We start from the raw sequence: 18114 nt of genomic DNA on the forward strand, positions 1-18114 counted from the left end.
TAGTGTCGAAATGACTGAAACTGAAAGTAATATTCAATCATTGGGTAATATATCCAAAATTAAACAAGGTTATTGGATTGGATACTACTTTTATTTACATATAAACTATAATATCGACGGCCCCTACGTAAAGCACTCTATCTGCAAATCTGTTACTTTACAGGAGAGAGCTTAGAAGATTTTTTCAACGTATTCTTTTTTATTAATTAACGGTTTTATCTGAAATTCTAAACTAGTATTATACAATTCAAAAACACGATAAAATAATGTATCAAATCGTTTAAAAACTTTATGCTTTGTCAAAATTAAGTAGTTAGCTTTTTAGGAGTTCAGTTCATTTAGAAAATTCCATGTAGATAGCGTCTTGTACGCCTGAAAACTAGGCGTAATTTATTTCAAAGAAATTTTTTGTTTGTAACGGTCAGTTGATAACATTCACCAAATATCTCAAAATTAACAAAAACGTAGTTAGAGCACTTTACGTAGGGCACGTTGATATGTTTCGCGTTTCATCTTATTAAGACATAATAAAACACTCAAATACGTGTTTGGTAATGTCTTATGAAGACGAAAGGTGTCACATATTATCATTAGTAAATAAAAGTACAATTCAATCCAATAATCTTGTTTAATTTTTTATATATAACCCAAAAATTTCAAATGGAATGCTACAAACTGTCTTCAGTTACAATAAATATTCAATTAGTAAAACAGCCAACTAAGGTGACCGGAATGAATGGATATTTGGGATGGGATGTTCTATTTAGTAACAGCTGATGCGATAACCAAAGGTGAGGCAGTTCACTATGCATAACCAGGAAGAGAAGTGTTCAAGTTACGATAATGTTCGCGCTGTGACGTCGGCAGACACGTGGGGGGGTGGCGATGTAGGCGCAATCCGAGCAGCGAGGGGCTACAGCCACCGTGGAGCGCCGACCCCGAGAGGCCGCATTCTCCCACATCAGCTGATACATGGCGCCATAATATGTTACATTGGACCATTCATCGATTTTATCCTACCTCTAATATGTCCAACCAACGGCTAGACTAACTTAACTAACTAACTCCTAATTGCTTTCACTGCCCACACCGGGGCGCTTCTATTAAATTTGTAGATGTAAATTCACAGTTAAATCGGGATACAATTTGTTTAACATTTTCTATAAATTTGGCAACTTAGTTCATAATACAACGAGATAATACAGAGAGGGTCTGTCAGAAAGCCCAGATGCTTCTGTGTTGGATGTAGGCATATATATATATATATATATATATATATATATATATATATATATATATATATATATATATATATATATATATATATATATGCCTACATCCAACACAGAAGCATCTGGGCTTTCTGACAGACCCTCTCTGTATTATCTCGTTGTATTATGAACTAAGTTGCCAAATTTATAGAAAATGTTAAACAAATTGTATCCCGATTTAACTGTTTATATATATATATATATATATATATATATATATATATATATATATATATATATATATATATATATATATATATATATATATGTATATCTAACATGTTACGCTATACCGTTCGCTACATGTCACCTTATCCAACGCATGTTACAACACCCTATTCCTTGCACGTCATCATAAATCCCCTGAGCATTCAATACCTTTCATACAATGTCAGTTATGACATCCGTTTACATTTCCCGTACTGATCATCCAAAAATTACAAGTGATTCGAAGCGAAGTACCAAAAGACCTCAGTTAATATTTGTATGGAAATCGTAGTACGCAGCAAGTACCAATTCGCCACCAGCTGAGTCACATACACGTCTTTTCAAACGCGTAGTCAAGCACCGACTGATATAATTTTTATTAGGTGTATAAAATCAAATATCGACTAATTTTATGTAGTATTACTTTCTGATACTGAATTTAAAACGAAACAATAATTACGTCTTATCAGATAATTTTAATAAGGTGTACAAACAATTTTTCGAGTGATTTTTAACACTTCCGTATTGATGCATCAGTTTAAATAACATTTTTTTTAAGGGAGTTAATTTTTGTAACAAATATATTATTAGGAAATTTTTATAAAAATTTGTTAATATTTTACCTCGTGTATACTTTTAAAAGAAAGTTTATAGGCACTTCAGTATTTTCAAACAATACAATATAAACACGGTAGAGTAAAAAGTATTGAGTGAAGAAAAAAATATTCAATTGAAAACCAAATGAAATATTTAAAATATAAATGTATTCACAATACATATACGAAAACCGAAAAGTTGAAATTAAAAGTTATGTACTTTCATTATGGGAGTTCTGTATTGTACATCCATGTAAATGCTTACATTAAAAAAATAATCAAAAGCTTTGTAATCAAAATAATAAAAGGGTTTGAGAAAAATAAATTTAACATACCTCTGGGTCCTGTTATAAATCAAGTCAGAGTGAAAAGAAAATTGTATAAAATTAATAATAATTTTAATAAAACACACGTTCAATTTTCTGTTGTGCTTTAACCGAAACATTTTGATATACGAATGACATTGATATACGAGTATATTATAAGGGTCTCAACTGAGACAAAGCATTTTTTTTACATGTAAAAAGTCTAAGGATTCAAGGGCTTAAGACCTGGCGTTTGGCTGTCTTAAATGAGCTTTGTCTCACTTAAGAATCCTATAATTTATTTATTGATTGTGACGGCAATCTAGCGTCTGATTGGGATATTGAAAAATCGTAAATTTACAAATTTTAAACGCACTTCAAAAGCCTTTGTATTTTACATAAAAAAATGTATGTACACATGTCCGCCTCCGGAGTTGGTCGTTGGAGCGTTTGGCTACCTTGCTGAAGGTCCCTAGTTCGATTCCCAGGGGAGTAAAAATAAATAAATGTGAGTTTTCACTGGAATGTTTTTTTACTATCACCCCTTGCCTTCATTTATCAACACTGCGTGTTATAAACGATACAGGGATCTATTCACTATTAGGAATGAACACATGTCTACTCTTATGTATTGTATACTTATCTACATAGTGGCAAAGAACGTTTTATTCAATAATTAGATACTTCATTACGTAATGAATAATTTTACAGATTGTTATATTATTTAAATAATAAGGGCGTGATGACGTATTTGGAATGAAAAATCATTAAAAGTTCTTATTTTAAGCTTTAACGCTTTGTTCCAGAAGAAAGATATAAGTTTTAATTATTTTGACTTAAATTATTTTGAATTAAAAATATAATAATAATAATAAAACCCTTATCCGCACCCCAATGGTGCATAGGGCACTGCTTCATATAAACGCAGTGTTATCTTGATCGTTTTACACATGAAGGAAAGGTGATCAGCCCTTCGGAGGCGGACAAAAAGCGTTTTATTATAATACTCGAATAATTTTCTCACTTTATTAATTATTAAGATACTCGAATAATTTTCTCACTTTAGCAGTGGAATGGCTTTCATAAATAAAAACACAATTAATTTATTTATTGTTTCGGCATTAACTTTGTGGTAAGACATGTTACAATTATTAAAGAAAACACTTGTTTTATACCACTTGAGTTTTATTAAAGACTACATGTTTGTCCGCCTCCGTAGTGTAATGGTCAGCACGCTTGGCTACCGTTCTGGAGGTCCTGGGTTCGATTCCCAGGGGGGGTCAAATAAATATAAGTGTTTTTTCACTGTAATATTTATTCAATATTACCCTGATACATGAAGCGGAGGGCTGATCACCTTTCCTTCATGTGTAAACAATCAAGATAACACTGCGTTTCTATGAAACAGTGCCCTATGCACCATTTGGGTGCGGATAAGGATTTTTATTATTATTATCATTACATGTTTCAGAAGTTAAACTTCCATCATTGAGGTCTGTATAATAACATTATTATCAGTTATTATACAGACCTGAACGATGGAAGTTTAACTTCTGAAACATGTAGTCTTTAATAAAACTCAAGTGGTATAAAACAAGTGTTTTCTTTAATCATTAAGACACAATTAAGTCAGTTAGAATTGAAAATTTCAGTTTTACCTGAAGGCTCGTGTAGCTCGAATGCTTCCTGATGTTGAAACGAAAGCTCTTTTCATTCTCATTGACGTGCTTGTGACGCATCAGCATGCATCGCATAACTGTCGGCTTGTCCGATTCGCTTATCAGCTCGTCAATCACCATCTGTTCCGTTACCCTAGAAACAAAAATATATTAAAGATTCCTTTTTTTTAGGAATTAATATGAATTCGTTTTGATTTGGAGATAATAAAACCGAGTGATACATAACGCCAGAAGCTTATTTTCGGTAATTGGAGAAATTCCACCTGAAGCTGAAAGAAAAATTCCTGAATTTAGTCAACCGAAGTGGAGCAATACTGTATTAAGACAATGCTAGCCCTGACTTAGTATAATAATAAACCAACATTTTTAGTGTGTCCAAATACTTGTTCACACATCTGGATTATCCCCAATTATAGGAGGTTTTTTTCATATCATTTTTTGACATCTCATCAAAGATGAAGAAGAATATAGAAGTCTGGGCATTAATATATGAGTATCTGCTTAGTAAAAAGCTTCTTTACCTCTTTAACGTTCTTTTTCATTACCACCCTTTTGCACAGCTAATGCTTTACGTTCTCCTACAAAACTATTACACTTTTAAAATGAAAAAGTATATTTTTCAAACCTGTGCGCAACTCCTGTCAGATCCTTTTCATCGAGATCAAGTAGAATGACTCCCGCCTGGATACACCTACGCAGATTCAGCAGGGAATGGAAGGAGAGCGAGGCCACGTGAGGCTTCCCCCACCGGTCGGATCCCTCCTCCAAGTCTTCTTCATACTTGATCCACCTCGCTGTTTCCTTCCACTCCTTTTCATCTCCTGTCCCCACAAGTTCGTCGAGTTGCACAAACACCTATATTGCAACAAATAAATTCGAAATTACCAACAACATTGAAAAATATTCAGCCAACGACATGTCGCTCAAGTGGAAGTGTATCAAGTATTTTATTAGATTTATTTTTAAAATGAAAAATACACGTTAAAATAATAGGAAATCAATACATTGCGATGAATCGGCTTGAGTATATTAAGATGGGTAAGTTTTCACAAATCGCTCACTCCTTTCAAAAACGTCATAAATCAAAAACCTTGATTTTTTCAGGATGATGTTTTTAATGTTTAAAAATATAATAAAATTTATTAAAAATAAATATCAAGCCACTTATTGAACTTTTTATTGTGCAACAGATCTTTTTAGGTTAAACCTGAAGATTTTTTCTCCATTTGAAAAATAACTAGTGTATTTAAAAAAAAATTAAATTAAACAATACCTTTTCTTCAAAATGCAAAAACAAAATTTTCTGCCCTGTAGCGGGTAAATATTAAGTTGAAAATATGCCGTTTTTGCTGGGATATAGAACATTTCCTGGGCATTCCAGAAACGTGCGTAAATGTAAATTCTCGATTTTTGATTTATGACGTGATTTATTATTTTTTTTGAAAGCAGTGAGCGATATGTCAGTTAGACTTTAAGAAATAGGGGTATCTAAATGAAATATAACAGTATCCAGGTGAAATTTATATTAAATATGAATATACAGGTATATTACCACAAAGTGACAGAATGAAATAAACAAATGAATCTTCTTCTTCTTCTTGATGTAGGCCTTGTGGCCTTTATTTTAATACATTGTATTATATTTTTAAACTTTAAAAACGATCTCCTGAAAAATAATGTATTTTGGTTTATGACGTTCTTGAAAGGAGTGAGCGTTATGCGAGAAAAAACGAAGTTTTGATTGAAAATGACTGTTTTATTCCAGGTAGGAGTTATTTATATGAAGATATTTATTGTGATGAAAACATAATATTGACGATTCGATTATAAATTTAATATAAGTATGCGAGAAAATACAAAGTTTTTTGACGAATTTTCTACTTCGAAGAGTTATTTATATTAAGATGTGATCTCAACAGGCTATTGATGATTCGATTATGAATTTAATATGCGAGAACATACGTTCTATGCACGTAACATTTGAATGCAGCGTCCAAAAAAGATACAAAAAACAATTTCGTGTGGCGTCTTAAATTGACGTGATTTGATTCGGAAATCTGAACCACAGATTGCATGAGCACATATTTTAATCTTTTTTTTGGACGTGAACAAAGAATTCACAAACTACATATGAATAATGAAATTGGAATTGACAAAACATGGATGAAAGTTGACAGTTTAGTCGAAATGTGTTCTCTCAGACCAATGTATGGCAGAATGTTGTATGATAGATGTTCGAATGATGATATAAGGAATGATTGAATGCAAGGTTGTAAGCATTATCGATGAAATTAAGAAAGGTGTGTTGAGATGGTTTGGGCATGTGAATCAAATGAGTGTTTGAAAAATAGTGAAAAAAAGTTGGTAATAGAAAAATAAGAAAGACTGAGACAAACTTGGCATTATCAAGTATTTTAAATACTTGGGTGGGGTCAAATAAGGAGTCGGAATAATTAGCCAGTATTTATGAGGAGATGCAAGAATGCGGAAGAGGTGAAAATTGTTAAACAATACAAAAATGATAATACTTAAACTAATTCTACTTTTTTGATTCTTGACTAATATAAAAATTATTCTTTTTTGACATCTCATCAAAGATGAAGAAGTATATGGATGTCTGGGCATTTACGGAGCTGACGACCGTCATAGGCTGGTTTAAGTGATCACTTTACACACGTGTAACATTCACCAACTCTACCCATTATTGACAACCAAACTACTTAAAATTCTTGGAAGAATTTGAGTAGTGTGATCACTTAAACCAGCCTATGACGGTCGTCAGCCCCGTAAATGCCCACACTTCCATTTTCTTCTTCATCTTTGATGAGATGTTAAAAAATAATATGAAAATAACTCCTGTAATTGGAGATAATCCAGATTTCGTCAACAAGTATTTGGACCCACTAAAAATGTTGTAAATGTAAAAAGTAATATAATTAATTATAAATAAAAATTCTTTCATATGTGATCTCTCGTGACCATCTATGGTTGACATAAGTAAGTTTTGTTTCATTTTGTAGATACCTTCACAAATATGTATGTAAGATTCTTTCCAAATATGTACTAGGAAACAGTTTGATAACACATTTTTGAACTTAAATTTTGAACAGTTAGTTTATTCATATAAAGAAGTAAAAGTTAAGTTCCATATAAAGGCCAAATTATGAATTATCTTGAAAATTTAGAAATCCAAAAAAACCTAAATTCTAATAATAATTTATTAAATAATATATTGTTTCAAAATTCTTCACCGTTGCTTTCCATTTTTCCTTTGTTTTCAAACTCCGCCCCTTGACTAACCCTTTCCCTTTACTTTCCCCTCTCCTTATTTATAGAACAATTTTATATTTTACATTTTAGTTATTATACAGACCTGAATGATGGAAGTTACTGCTACTGAAACATGTAGTCTATAATAAAACTCAAGTGGTAAAAAACAAGTGTTTTCTTTAATCATTGTAACATGTCTTACCACAAAGTTAATGCCGAAACAATAAATAAAATAGTTATTTTATTCATAATATTTTCATTAATATAAAATCGTAAATTTTCACTTTTTAAGTACTTCAAAATAGGTACTTAAATATTATATTTAGGTATTTTTTATAGTTTTGACAATTCGTACAATGATTCAGAGCTTTAATTTATTTCATTTCAACCCGAAGCCAATAGAGATGTTTGGCATTTGAATAACGTGGTACCGAATAAATCGTACTGTGATGAGCAAAAACAAACCTTGATGCCCGATGCTACGAGAATAATAATGTACATCTCGTTTACTAAATCGTACGTGTTAAATACTAAATGAAATAAACAAGTGCCCTCGAAACAGGAAAGCCATGGATACATATATACATTATTTTTAAATTTAAAATCAAATACGTGTATTATATTTAAATATAAACATTATCTTAATTAATAATTAAAACATTTTTTCATTTTGTCAAATAAATATAAGTGATTTTTTCTCTCTAATATTTATTCAATATCACCCTGGACTGGTACCTGAAGCGGAGGGCTGATCACCTTTCCTTCATGTATTAACGATCGAGATAACACTGATGACGGTCGTCAGCCCCGTAAATGCCCAAACTTCTATATTCTTCTTCATCTTTGATGTCAAAAAATAAAATGATAGAAATCATGTTAAAATATTAAAAAAAAATCATATTCGATATATTTTTCAATTATGACAAAATTACACACAAATATCCACAGATGTCATTGCTGTACAAGTTACATCATACTTACTGACAGACGGACTTCGACGTTCATTAACGTCGATACTCCTATAAGGAAAATTCGCAATGACGTTCATTTACGTCCATACTCTCGGACAGGTTAAGTATTCAGGAATTCTGGCTTGCAAAGTTGTTGCGTTTTGGTGCGATTTAATGATTCGATATTGGTTCAACACAGGATGTTACGTTTTGTCGCAACTTTAATTAATATTTCGATAGAATAATGTAAACAGAACAGATTTGCATTTTTTTCAAGGATTTTTTGTGCAATATTGGAAATGTAGCTTTTTGGTGATCACCTCTACAAATGAATGCAAGGCTGAGATAAGCATTATTGATAAAATTAAGAAATGTAGGTTGAGACACGGATTGGGCATGTGAATCGAACAAGTGAAGAAATAACAAATTTATTAGGAAAATGTACGTAGTTCTAAATAGAAGCAGAGAAAGAGCAAATAAAACTTGGCATGATTAGATTTTCGACAAATCACGATAGTCGGAATAATCGGCGGATATGAAATACGAGGAGATGTATAAATGTGGAGAGGCGAAGATTGTTTTACAAAGACGTACTAGTATGGTGTTCTATTCTCTCTGTCTACCTCTGCAGTTAAGTGGCCTGATAGTAAGTTAGATGGATATTATTGCCATATCATTTAGTCATTCGTGTAGTATATTTGTATTTGTTTGGTGGGTTACGATTTGCGTTAAGTAATATCGTTTTTTTCGCAATATCACTGTTATAAATTTAACATGGATTATTGAATCTTTTTGATTTTTTTTTAAATTAACAAACATCCAAGTGACTCTGAAATCTAGCTACGGCTTATGCAACACCGCTCATTATGACCCTACTCAGGCTTCAACTTTTTAAGTTTCATAGCCTATGCCTACTCGTAAGTGGATTTACTCTTTATGTTTAGAGTTACTACAATTTCATGTAATTCATGAGTTAAAATGCTAGGCAAAAACACTCGCGTTTTTTTTAATTTTTTTATTTAGTTTTTTTGGTAATTTTATCATCAATCCAATAAATTTAGTTGTGCTTGTGTTTAACACATTTTCAAAAAAACACAGCAAATAAACGAACAAATTACACAACCTTTGGAAAATACGAAAAAATGAAGAAAAAGACAAACACTGAAGATATCTTTGTGTTCATAATTTTTTTAAATTTTAAATATTTTTAAGTATGTCACATTTGACGAGATATTGACAAATTAACCATTCAATATAAATATTCAAAACGTTTGCAGCAATATATGAATTTATGAGTCAAGTGTAACTTGAAGCAAGCAAACAAAACACTTATTTTTTACTAGTGTGCAAATATATACAATCCCTTAAATTGTACAGAAATAACAAAAACTTTTATATCATTTGAACTCTAAAAGACATAAAATAAATGCATGAAAAAAAGTATTTTATTTTCATTATATATATAATTTTATATATGTATAATATGATAAAATCAATTGCAACTCCTCTAATTTATGTATTTTTTGTTAAACGCTTGATTTCAGGATTTTTTTTTTAATTATCGAAAATGATACCGAATGAAAAAAATTTTAGTGTCTTTACTTCAACAATTTTGTAAAATAAAACTACAACTTTTTTAACCGCTTTTTATTGGTCCTTTTTTCAAACCGGTTTCGACAAGAACCTTGTCATCATTAGGGATGTAGTCGTACATGTTTATCCCTGAAGTTTAAAAAATGTGCCATGTACAAAATATTCAAGAAATCAACAATTTTGATTTAAAATTGAATGAAATTTAACTTTATAATATTTACTAAATATTTTGAACCAAATATCAATTCTTGAAGTAATCACATTTTTTTTAATTTTCTTATTGGTGTAAATAAAAAAATTAAAAAAAAGTGTTACGATTATGTGAATGTCAATATATATAAGTAGGATATGGTATAATAATTTATTGTTTTTTCTGTAGAATTACATTCTGTGGATTTGGACCTACCATTCTTGCCTTCTCTCCGATGTCATTCCTAGACTTAAATGTTTGGGATGCATGGAAGAAAAATAAATAATATAACCCATCATTACATGATATATGATAAAGAAATCACACTTTACCATAATTAATTGTAGTGAAACTTATTTACGCAAGTCTCGTGATTCAATTTTACTGTGATTTTATTCCTAATACATCATTTGGTAAGTCTCATGATTCAATTTTACTGTGATTTTATTCCTTATACATCATTTGGTAAGTCTCGTGATTCAATTTTACTGTGATTTTATTCCTAATACATCATTTGGTAAGTCTCATGATTCAATTTTACTGTGATTTTATTCCTAATACATCATTTGGTAAGTCTCAAGATTCAATTTTACTGTGATTTTATTCCTAATACATCATTTGGTAAGTCTCATGATTCAATTTTACTGTGATTTTATTCCTAATACATCATTTGGTAAGTCTCATGATTCAATTTTACTGTGATTTTATTCCTAATACATCATTTGGTAAGTCTCATGATTCAATTTTTCTGTGATTTTATTCCTAATACATCATTTGGTTAGTCTCACTGCTTTCTTCAAACCGACGTGCCCTACGTAAAGTGCTCTAACTACATTTTTTTTAAATTTTGTGATATTTGGTGTATGTTATCAACTAACCGTTATCTACAAATATAAACAAACAAAAAAATATACATAAAATAAATTACGCCTAGTTTTCAGGTTTATAAAACGCTTTCTACATCGAATCTTCGAAATGAACTGAACTCCTAAACGCTAACTACGTAATTTTGACAAATCATAAAGTTGTTAAGTTTTTGAATGCGTTGTACTAGTTTAGAATTTCAGATAAAACCGTTAATTAATTAAAAAAATCGTTGAAAAAATCTTCTAAGCTCTCTCCTGTAATGTAACAGATTTGCAGATAGAGTACTTTACGTAGGAGCCGTCGATATAATTCGGCCAAGTAGTTTGAGGTTGATCGCGTCGCTTAGATAGTGGATCGGCCATGGTGACACTGTCACAGCAGCAATAAAAATTATGCGATTAAAGTCAAACTTATTTTTTATATCTTCGTATGTGTGTTCCTCCAAAGTGTGGAATGTCACGGGTTCGATTCACATTTAAAAAAAAATCTGTATCGGTACCCAAAGCGTAGAGCTGATCTCTTCATTGATGTATCATATTTAACGCTCAATATAACACTGCTCATACACATATGTAGTGCCCTATGCATCATTGGGTGCAGATCAGCGTAAGGAGGTAAAATTCAATCACATTTTGGAAGCAGTACCAGCAATTAGTGTAATTGACAAACAGGAACAACCGCTTTAAGCTATTTCAGTTTTACAATTTACGTTTTGAATTTAAAAAAAAAACATTCCGCGTACTCTAGCATTTAGAGTAATTGAAAATGATTTGAGGTCTATATCGCCCTGCTGCCGACTGCAACTGTGCAGTCGAGACTTGCACCCTCAAAGGGTCATTCAATTTATACCACTTGTCACATCCCTTGTATATGCGTCCTTGTTCACAAGTTCGTTAGACTAAAACGTTTCTCCAAAAATAAAAATCGTTATTAGAACTTGCTTTTAAATACAGGGCAAGCTCTATGGTCGCAGTCAAGGCCTGATTAGGTTACCTCCATTGGATTTAGAAGTGTAGATAAAATATAATAAAAAATAATAAAACCCTTATCCGCACCCCAATGGTGCATAGGGCACTGTGTCATATAAACGCAGTGTTATCTTGATCGTTTACACATGAAGGAAGGGTGATCAGCCCTCCGCTTCAGGTACCAGTCCATGGTAATATTGAATAAATATTACAGTGAAAAAATCACCTATATTCATTTTACCCCTTTTGGGAATCGAACCCGGGACCTCCAGAACGGTAGCCGAGCCAGCTGACCATTACACTACGGAGGCGGACATAATTTACGAAACAAATTATGGCGAACATTGGATTTAGAAGTGTAGATAAAATATACTAATTTTAATCTTAAAATAGGCCACGCTTCACAGATTGGTGACATCGGCAATCTATCTTGTACGGATGCTTGGGAATCGTGTAGAGAGTTATCTTCTCTAAGAATGCAAATTTATAATTTTTTCTCCATTACAACAGCGCCAAAAATTCCGATAAATCATCCCCAATTATTGAACTACCCTATTTCTCTTATGATCTTTTTCCATTTTTGCTATTGTGGAATATAAATAACAGTTTCGAACCGTTCTGTGGTCTTGTTCGTATCTATCTTTCGTTAATGCCTGAAAAAAGCTTTTTGCTACAGTCCGCCGTTTTTCAAAAAGTTTAGCAGGATGTGCTGATTTGGTTATTTCACCTAATTCTTTAAACGCTTTAAAAAACTTTGTATGCGCATTATGGCGCTTTGATTACGCCCAATCAATTCAACCTAAGCCAGTGAGGTGTCATGTTTTTAGAAACATGTATGCAAAGGCTACGAGATTAGCATTCCTTAAGGAAATATTTCTTTCATTATTGATTAAAATCTTTCCATTCATAATTTAATTTTTACTTATTAAATACTACTTTTTCTTAAAATCTATTATGACACGTGTTTCGATTAATCCCGCATCATTTTCAAACACTGTATTTGAAAATGATGCAAAATGCATTGAAACATGTTTCACTATAGATTTTAAGAAATAATGGTATTCACTAAGTAAAACTTAAATTAAAAATTAAAATGTTTCTTGTTAGCAAACGAGCTTTTTTTTATGCATATAGGCACCGCCAAAAATAATAGTGCTATGAGATACGGTGTGCGGTGTGTATTTGGCAAAGCTAACAATTGCTTTTTAAAAAGCTTTAGATAAAAGCCAATTTTAAATTAATCTCAGAGCTTTTAAATACAATACTTTTAATAAAAACGTATAAATAATAAATTTAACTTTATGTTTTATAAAAAATCTTACAAGAGCATTTACTTGATTTAAGAGTTATTTCAAATATATAAAAATAAGTGAAGTATAATTTTTTGTGGGAAATATCTACAGAATGAAGGCAGCTTAAAGCAGTCTACTTGCTGCTTATCCGATTGCCTGAACTGTCAGAACCATCGGCAAAATGCAGTCGACCCCTACTGTTTTATGCTGCTTGTCTATTTCTAACCTAAGCATGCAAGTGCGGTTTACAATGAGTCTAAAAGATGTATTTTAGGGAATGTGGGGATACTTTTTCACCTTTGTAGTGTAAATATATATACAGGGTGCATTACATAAACTATGGTCTACATTTGTGTATTTAATCTCAATATATGTCCAACTAAGTAATGTTTTTTGTTGTTGCATAATTAAGTTTCACTTTTGTTGTGTGTAATAAAAAATACATATATCGTAGTCATACAGGATTAAGTGACCAAGTGCATTTCTTACAAAAACGTGATCATTGACTATTTGATATCTTACTAGCTTAATATTGCCCTGACAAAAAATCCCAAAAGATTTTAAACTAGAAAGTATAATATATTGACTTATTAAGATGACTAACTGCATTGATGTTTATTTTCTTGCCAAGCAAAAATGAATTAAATGGCCCTCCTGAACATTTTTATGTTTTGTTAGTTGTTCACTCCCTCCTGTATGACTACGATATGGGTACAAAAATGATTAGTTTTAAGATGTATTGCACACATTACTGTAAAGATGCCCAACCTTTGTAAACTTATTTTGTAAAAAAACAAGGAAATTGTTTTAAAACTATCATTTTTATACAATGACTGCAGATCGTAAACTGATTTAATATGAACATTACTCAAAAACTAGAAAATGGATTTTCCTTACGAGTTTTTAAAATGTAACGATATTAAATATTCCTTGATGAAAACTGACAACAAAGTAACAATTAAAAACTCTGTAGTGTATTGCATGTTCAATAATATTAACATTTTTTTATTATTATTTTATACAACACGAAATGGTTGGGATACCTTTTTATTGTCTGGGTTGTGGTATTACCAGAAATTAGTATGCTAAAAATAAGGTTTTTTAGGATATGTAAGCCAATCAGTCACAAAAGTGCCATCTGTATATATAAACACATTTTTAATTCTATATACAAACCAGACGTCCAAATTTCAATATTCTACAAGCGATTTTTTAATACTACAATTCCCATTAATTAAAATCCAGTAAGTTCATTGTGTGTACGAGTATGATTTCTTGAACTGACTATGAAAAAGTTTAAAATGTGGTGGAATTTTATTTTATAAAAAAGGTGGTAAAATTGTGGTGGATTTTATTTTAAACTTACCGCGTGTGGGCTGTGGTCGTACATCTTCCTTAGAGTGTTTGGTGTCAGCAAAGTTTGGAGATTGCTGTCACCACCTTTGCGCCCGATACGGACGAATGCACCACTTGCCGATGTCTAAAACCAACAAAAAATAAACATGAAATAAAATAAAATAACAATAAACGAAATACAAAAAAAAACAACTGTTTTTTTTTCATTTCAACATTGATAAAGAAGAATATGGCTTCAGTAATAAAAATGAAAATGATATTTTCTATCGTTTCGCAAGTGTGTGATTATAATCCAGGATTCGAACCTCACATACCAATAAAAGAGTTACTGCTCAATAAAAAGCTTCTTTTCATCTCACCAATAGATGTCTCTAGTGAAGTTCTAGTGATTCAAGAATAATGTTTCAAAAATTGGTTCATATATAGAACATCCGAGAATTTGAGTAGTGTGGTTGTCAATAGTGGGTAGAATTGGTGAATGTCACACGTGTGTTAAGTGATTGGACGGTCGTCAGCCCCATAAATGCCCAGACTTCCATATTCATCTTCATCTTCGATGAAATGTCAAAAAATAATATGAATATTAAAATGTGTCCAAGTTATAATTTCGCTTATAAGTCCGCCTCCGTAGTGTAATGGTTAGCACGCTCGGCTACCGTTCTGGAGGTCCCGGGTTCGATTCCTAGGGGGGAGTCAAATAAATATAAGTGATTTTTTCACAGTCATATTTATTCAATATTACCCTGGACTGGTACCTGAAGCGGAGGGCTGATCACCTTTCCTTCATGTGTAAACGATCAAGATAACACTGCGTTATATGACGCAGTGCCTTATGCACCATTGGGGTGCGGATAAGGGTTTCATTTATTATAAATTCACCATTCTACCCATGATTGACAACCACTAGTAAATTTTCGGAACCCCTAGATAAATTATCAAAACTCGTGATACAGTTCATGTAAGTTAAAATTTTTGGAACTCATACAAATATCATAAATCTCATATTGCTTCATGTTTGAGTTAATGACTGTATTTATGGTTGGTTTAAAAAACTTTTTGTTATCACATAAAAACATAATTGACTTTTAAAATATCTCCTGTGCAAAACCCAGATTTAGGATCAAGGATTTGGACATACCCAAAAATGTGGATGAAACTTTATATATATCTGTAGCTTCCGAAAGTAGTCATAACAACATAACACTTTTATACTTATTATTTTATGGTAAGTTAGCTAGTTAAATATTTTTTGCAATTTTCTGTGAATTTAAGTATAGATTAAAATATGAACATTTTGAGTGAGTCCAAATACTTGTATGTGATTATAATCCAGGATTCGGACCTCACATACAAATATAAGTGTTTCTGCTAATAAAAAAGCTTCTTCATCTCACCAATAGATGTCTGTTGTAAAAATTCTAGTGATTCTTGTAAAATGTATCAAAATTGGATCATATATTTATAAATATATTTATATATATATATATAATATATATATATATATATATATATATATATATATATATATATATATATATATATATATATATATATATATTATATATATATATATATATATATATATATAATATATATATATATATATATATATATATATATATATATATATATATATATATACATATATATAAATATATATATATATATATATATATATATATATATATATATATATATATATATATATATATATATATATATATATATATATATATATATATATATATAAATATATATATATATTTATATATATATATATATATATATATATATATATATATATATATATATATATATATATATATATATATATATATATATATATATATATGTATATATATATAAATATATATATATATATATATATATTTATATATATATATATATATATATATATATATATATATATATATATATATATATATATATATATATATATATATATATATATATATATATATATATATATATATATATATATATATACATAGAACTTGTTGAATTGGTGAATGTTACATCTGTGTAAAGCGATAACTTAAATTAGCCTATGACGGTCGTTAGTCCCGTAAATGCCCGTATTTTTCGTATTTGTTTTCATATTTATGTTCATTATTTAGAGCATTTTATTATTATTTTAAAAGTGTTGTTGAATAAAAGATATAAAAAAATAAATTTAATTTAAGGAATTTAAAAAACAGAACTTAAAAGAGTGATACGATGATATCACGCACATACGTCATTGGTAGGTACATATATTCATATTCTACTAAACGATGTAAGAGACATTCTAAAGGTGTTATAACAGGACAGGTCATGAACTTGGTAAATACTGAGACTTCCATATTCTTCTTCAGCTATCTTGAGATGAAAAAAATATATATTTGTACCTTATGAATTTTGGACCTCCTTAGGCCTCGGGGGTCATCAGATCGATGGCTGTCCAGCTCGTCCAAGTCTACTTCATTCAGCGCCTCGTCTTCCGGCTGAACTGAAACCCTTCGACCTTCCCTCTTCCACTGCGGTTCTTCTTGCAAGGAGAGCTTCCTAGTCCCCCGATGATGTTGGTTGGATCTCCTGCTGGGAAAAATCAATTTGTTAGTTTCAGTTTCAGGTCCTTATGGATAAAGTGTTCTTAAACCTGTGTATTTATTGCGTTCAGTATTGTTAATGAAGGCAGATAGAAGACAGTTTTAAGTGTGTAAATGGTGCTATGGTGTTGAAGGGTGGTATTGTTTGCATGCTGTAGTAGTGAATGTCCTGACGAAGAGACGGGTACGTCTCGAAACCGGTAGACATGAAAATTTTAGTGAGTGGTTATATACTAATTTTATTAACATTTTTGTAAAAAATAAATAAGTAAAGGCAGATAAATTTGCCGAAAATAACAACAGCTAACTAAGCTTGTCCTCCTCCGTAGTGTAATGGTCAGCGCACTCGGCAACCATTCTGGCGGTCCCCGGTTCGATTCTCAAAGGGGATCAAATAGATATATGTGATTTATTCACTTTATTATTTATTCAATATATCCTATGACTGGTACCTGAAGCGGAGGGCTGATCACCTTTCCTTCGTGTGTTATTAAATGATCAAGATATTACTGCATTTATACGATGCAGTGCCCTATGCACCATTGGATTGAGATTAAGGTTTTGAGAAAAAAGAAAAAGCTTAACTGGCAGTACAGAATGATATCCTGGTATCAACCCTAAAGTAAAACATAGAGTAATGCCTCCGCCTTCGTAGTGTAATGGTCAGCACGCTCGGCTACCGTACTGGAGGCTCCAGGTTCGATTCCCAGGGAGGGTCAATAAATCTTTTCACTCTTTTATTTATTCAATATTACCTTGGGATGGTACCGGAAACGGAAGGCTAATCACCTTTCTTTCATGTGTAAACGATCAAGATAACACTGCGTTTATATAATGCAGTGCCCTATGCACCATTGGGGTGCGGATTAGAGTTTGAATGAATGAATGAAAGCTTAGAGTTGGCAAAACAGGACGGATAAAATAGACTTAATTTAGTCAAAATGCAATTACTCAGATGTGT

General features: G+C 31.0%; 1 protein-coding gene across 4 annotated transcripts in view; it reads right to left on the reverse strand.

Annotated features, from left to right (window-relative positions):
• The window catches only part of Ae2 (anion exchange protein Ae2), a 204196-nt gene that overhangs the window by 17736 nt on the left and 168346 nt on the right, over nucleotides 1–18114 (reverse strand). For 2 of the 4 annotated variants that reach the window (XM_088260176.1, XM_088260174.1), the window contains 4 exons: nucleotides 16953–17139; nucleotides 14555–14668; nucleotides 4684–4913; nucleotides 4038–4191 (listed from right to left, as the gene is read on the reverse strand). In XM_088260176.1, the coding sequence (XP_088116302.1) occupies nucleotides 4038–4191; nucleotides 4684–4913; nucleotides 14555–14668; nucleotides 16953–17139 (685 nt within the window). Of the gene's footprint in view, nucleotides 1–4037; nucleotides 4192–4683; nucleotides 4914–14554; nucleotides 14669–16952; nucleotides 17143–18114 lie in introns of all 4 variants that reach the window. The other 2 variants (XM_088260175.1, XM_088260173.1) reach the window with 1 other exon arrangement.

Source organism: Brachycentrus maculatus, unplaced genomic scaffold, assembly GCF_059751285.1.
Source record: "Brachycentrus maculatus isolate JH-2025_06_01 unplaced genomic scaffold, ASM5975128v1 h1tg000126l, whole genome shotgun sequence".
Taxonomy (NCBI): Eukaryota; Metazoa; Arthropoda; class Insecta; order Trichoptera; family Brachycentridae; genus Brachycentrus; species Brachycentrus maculatus.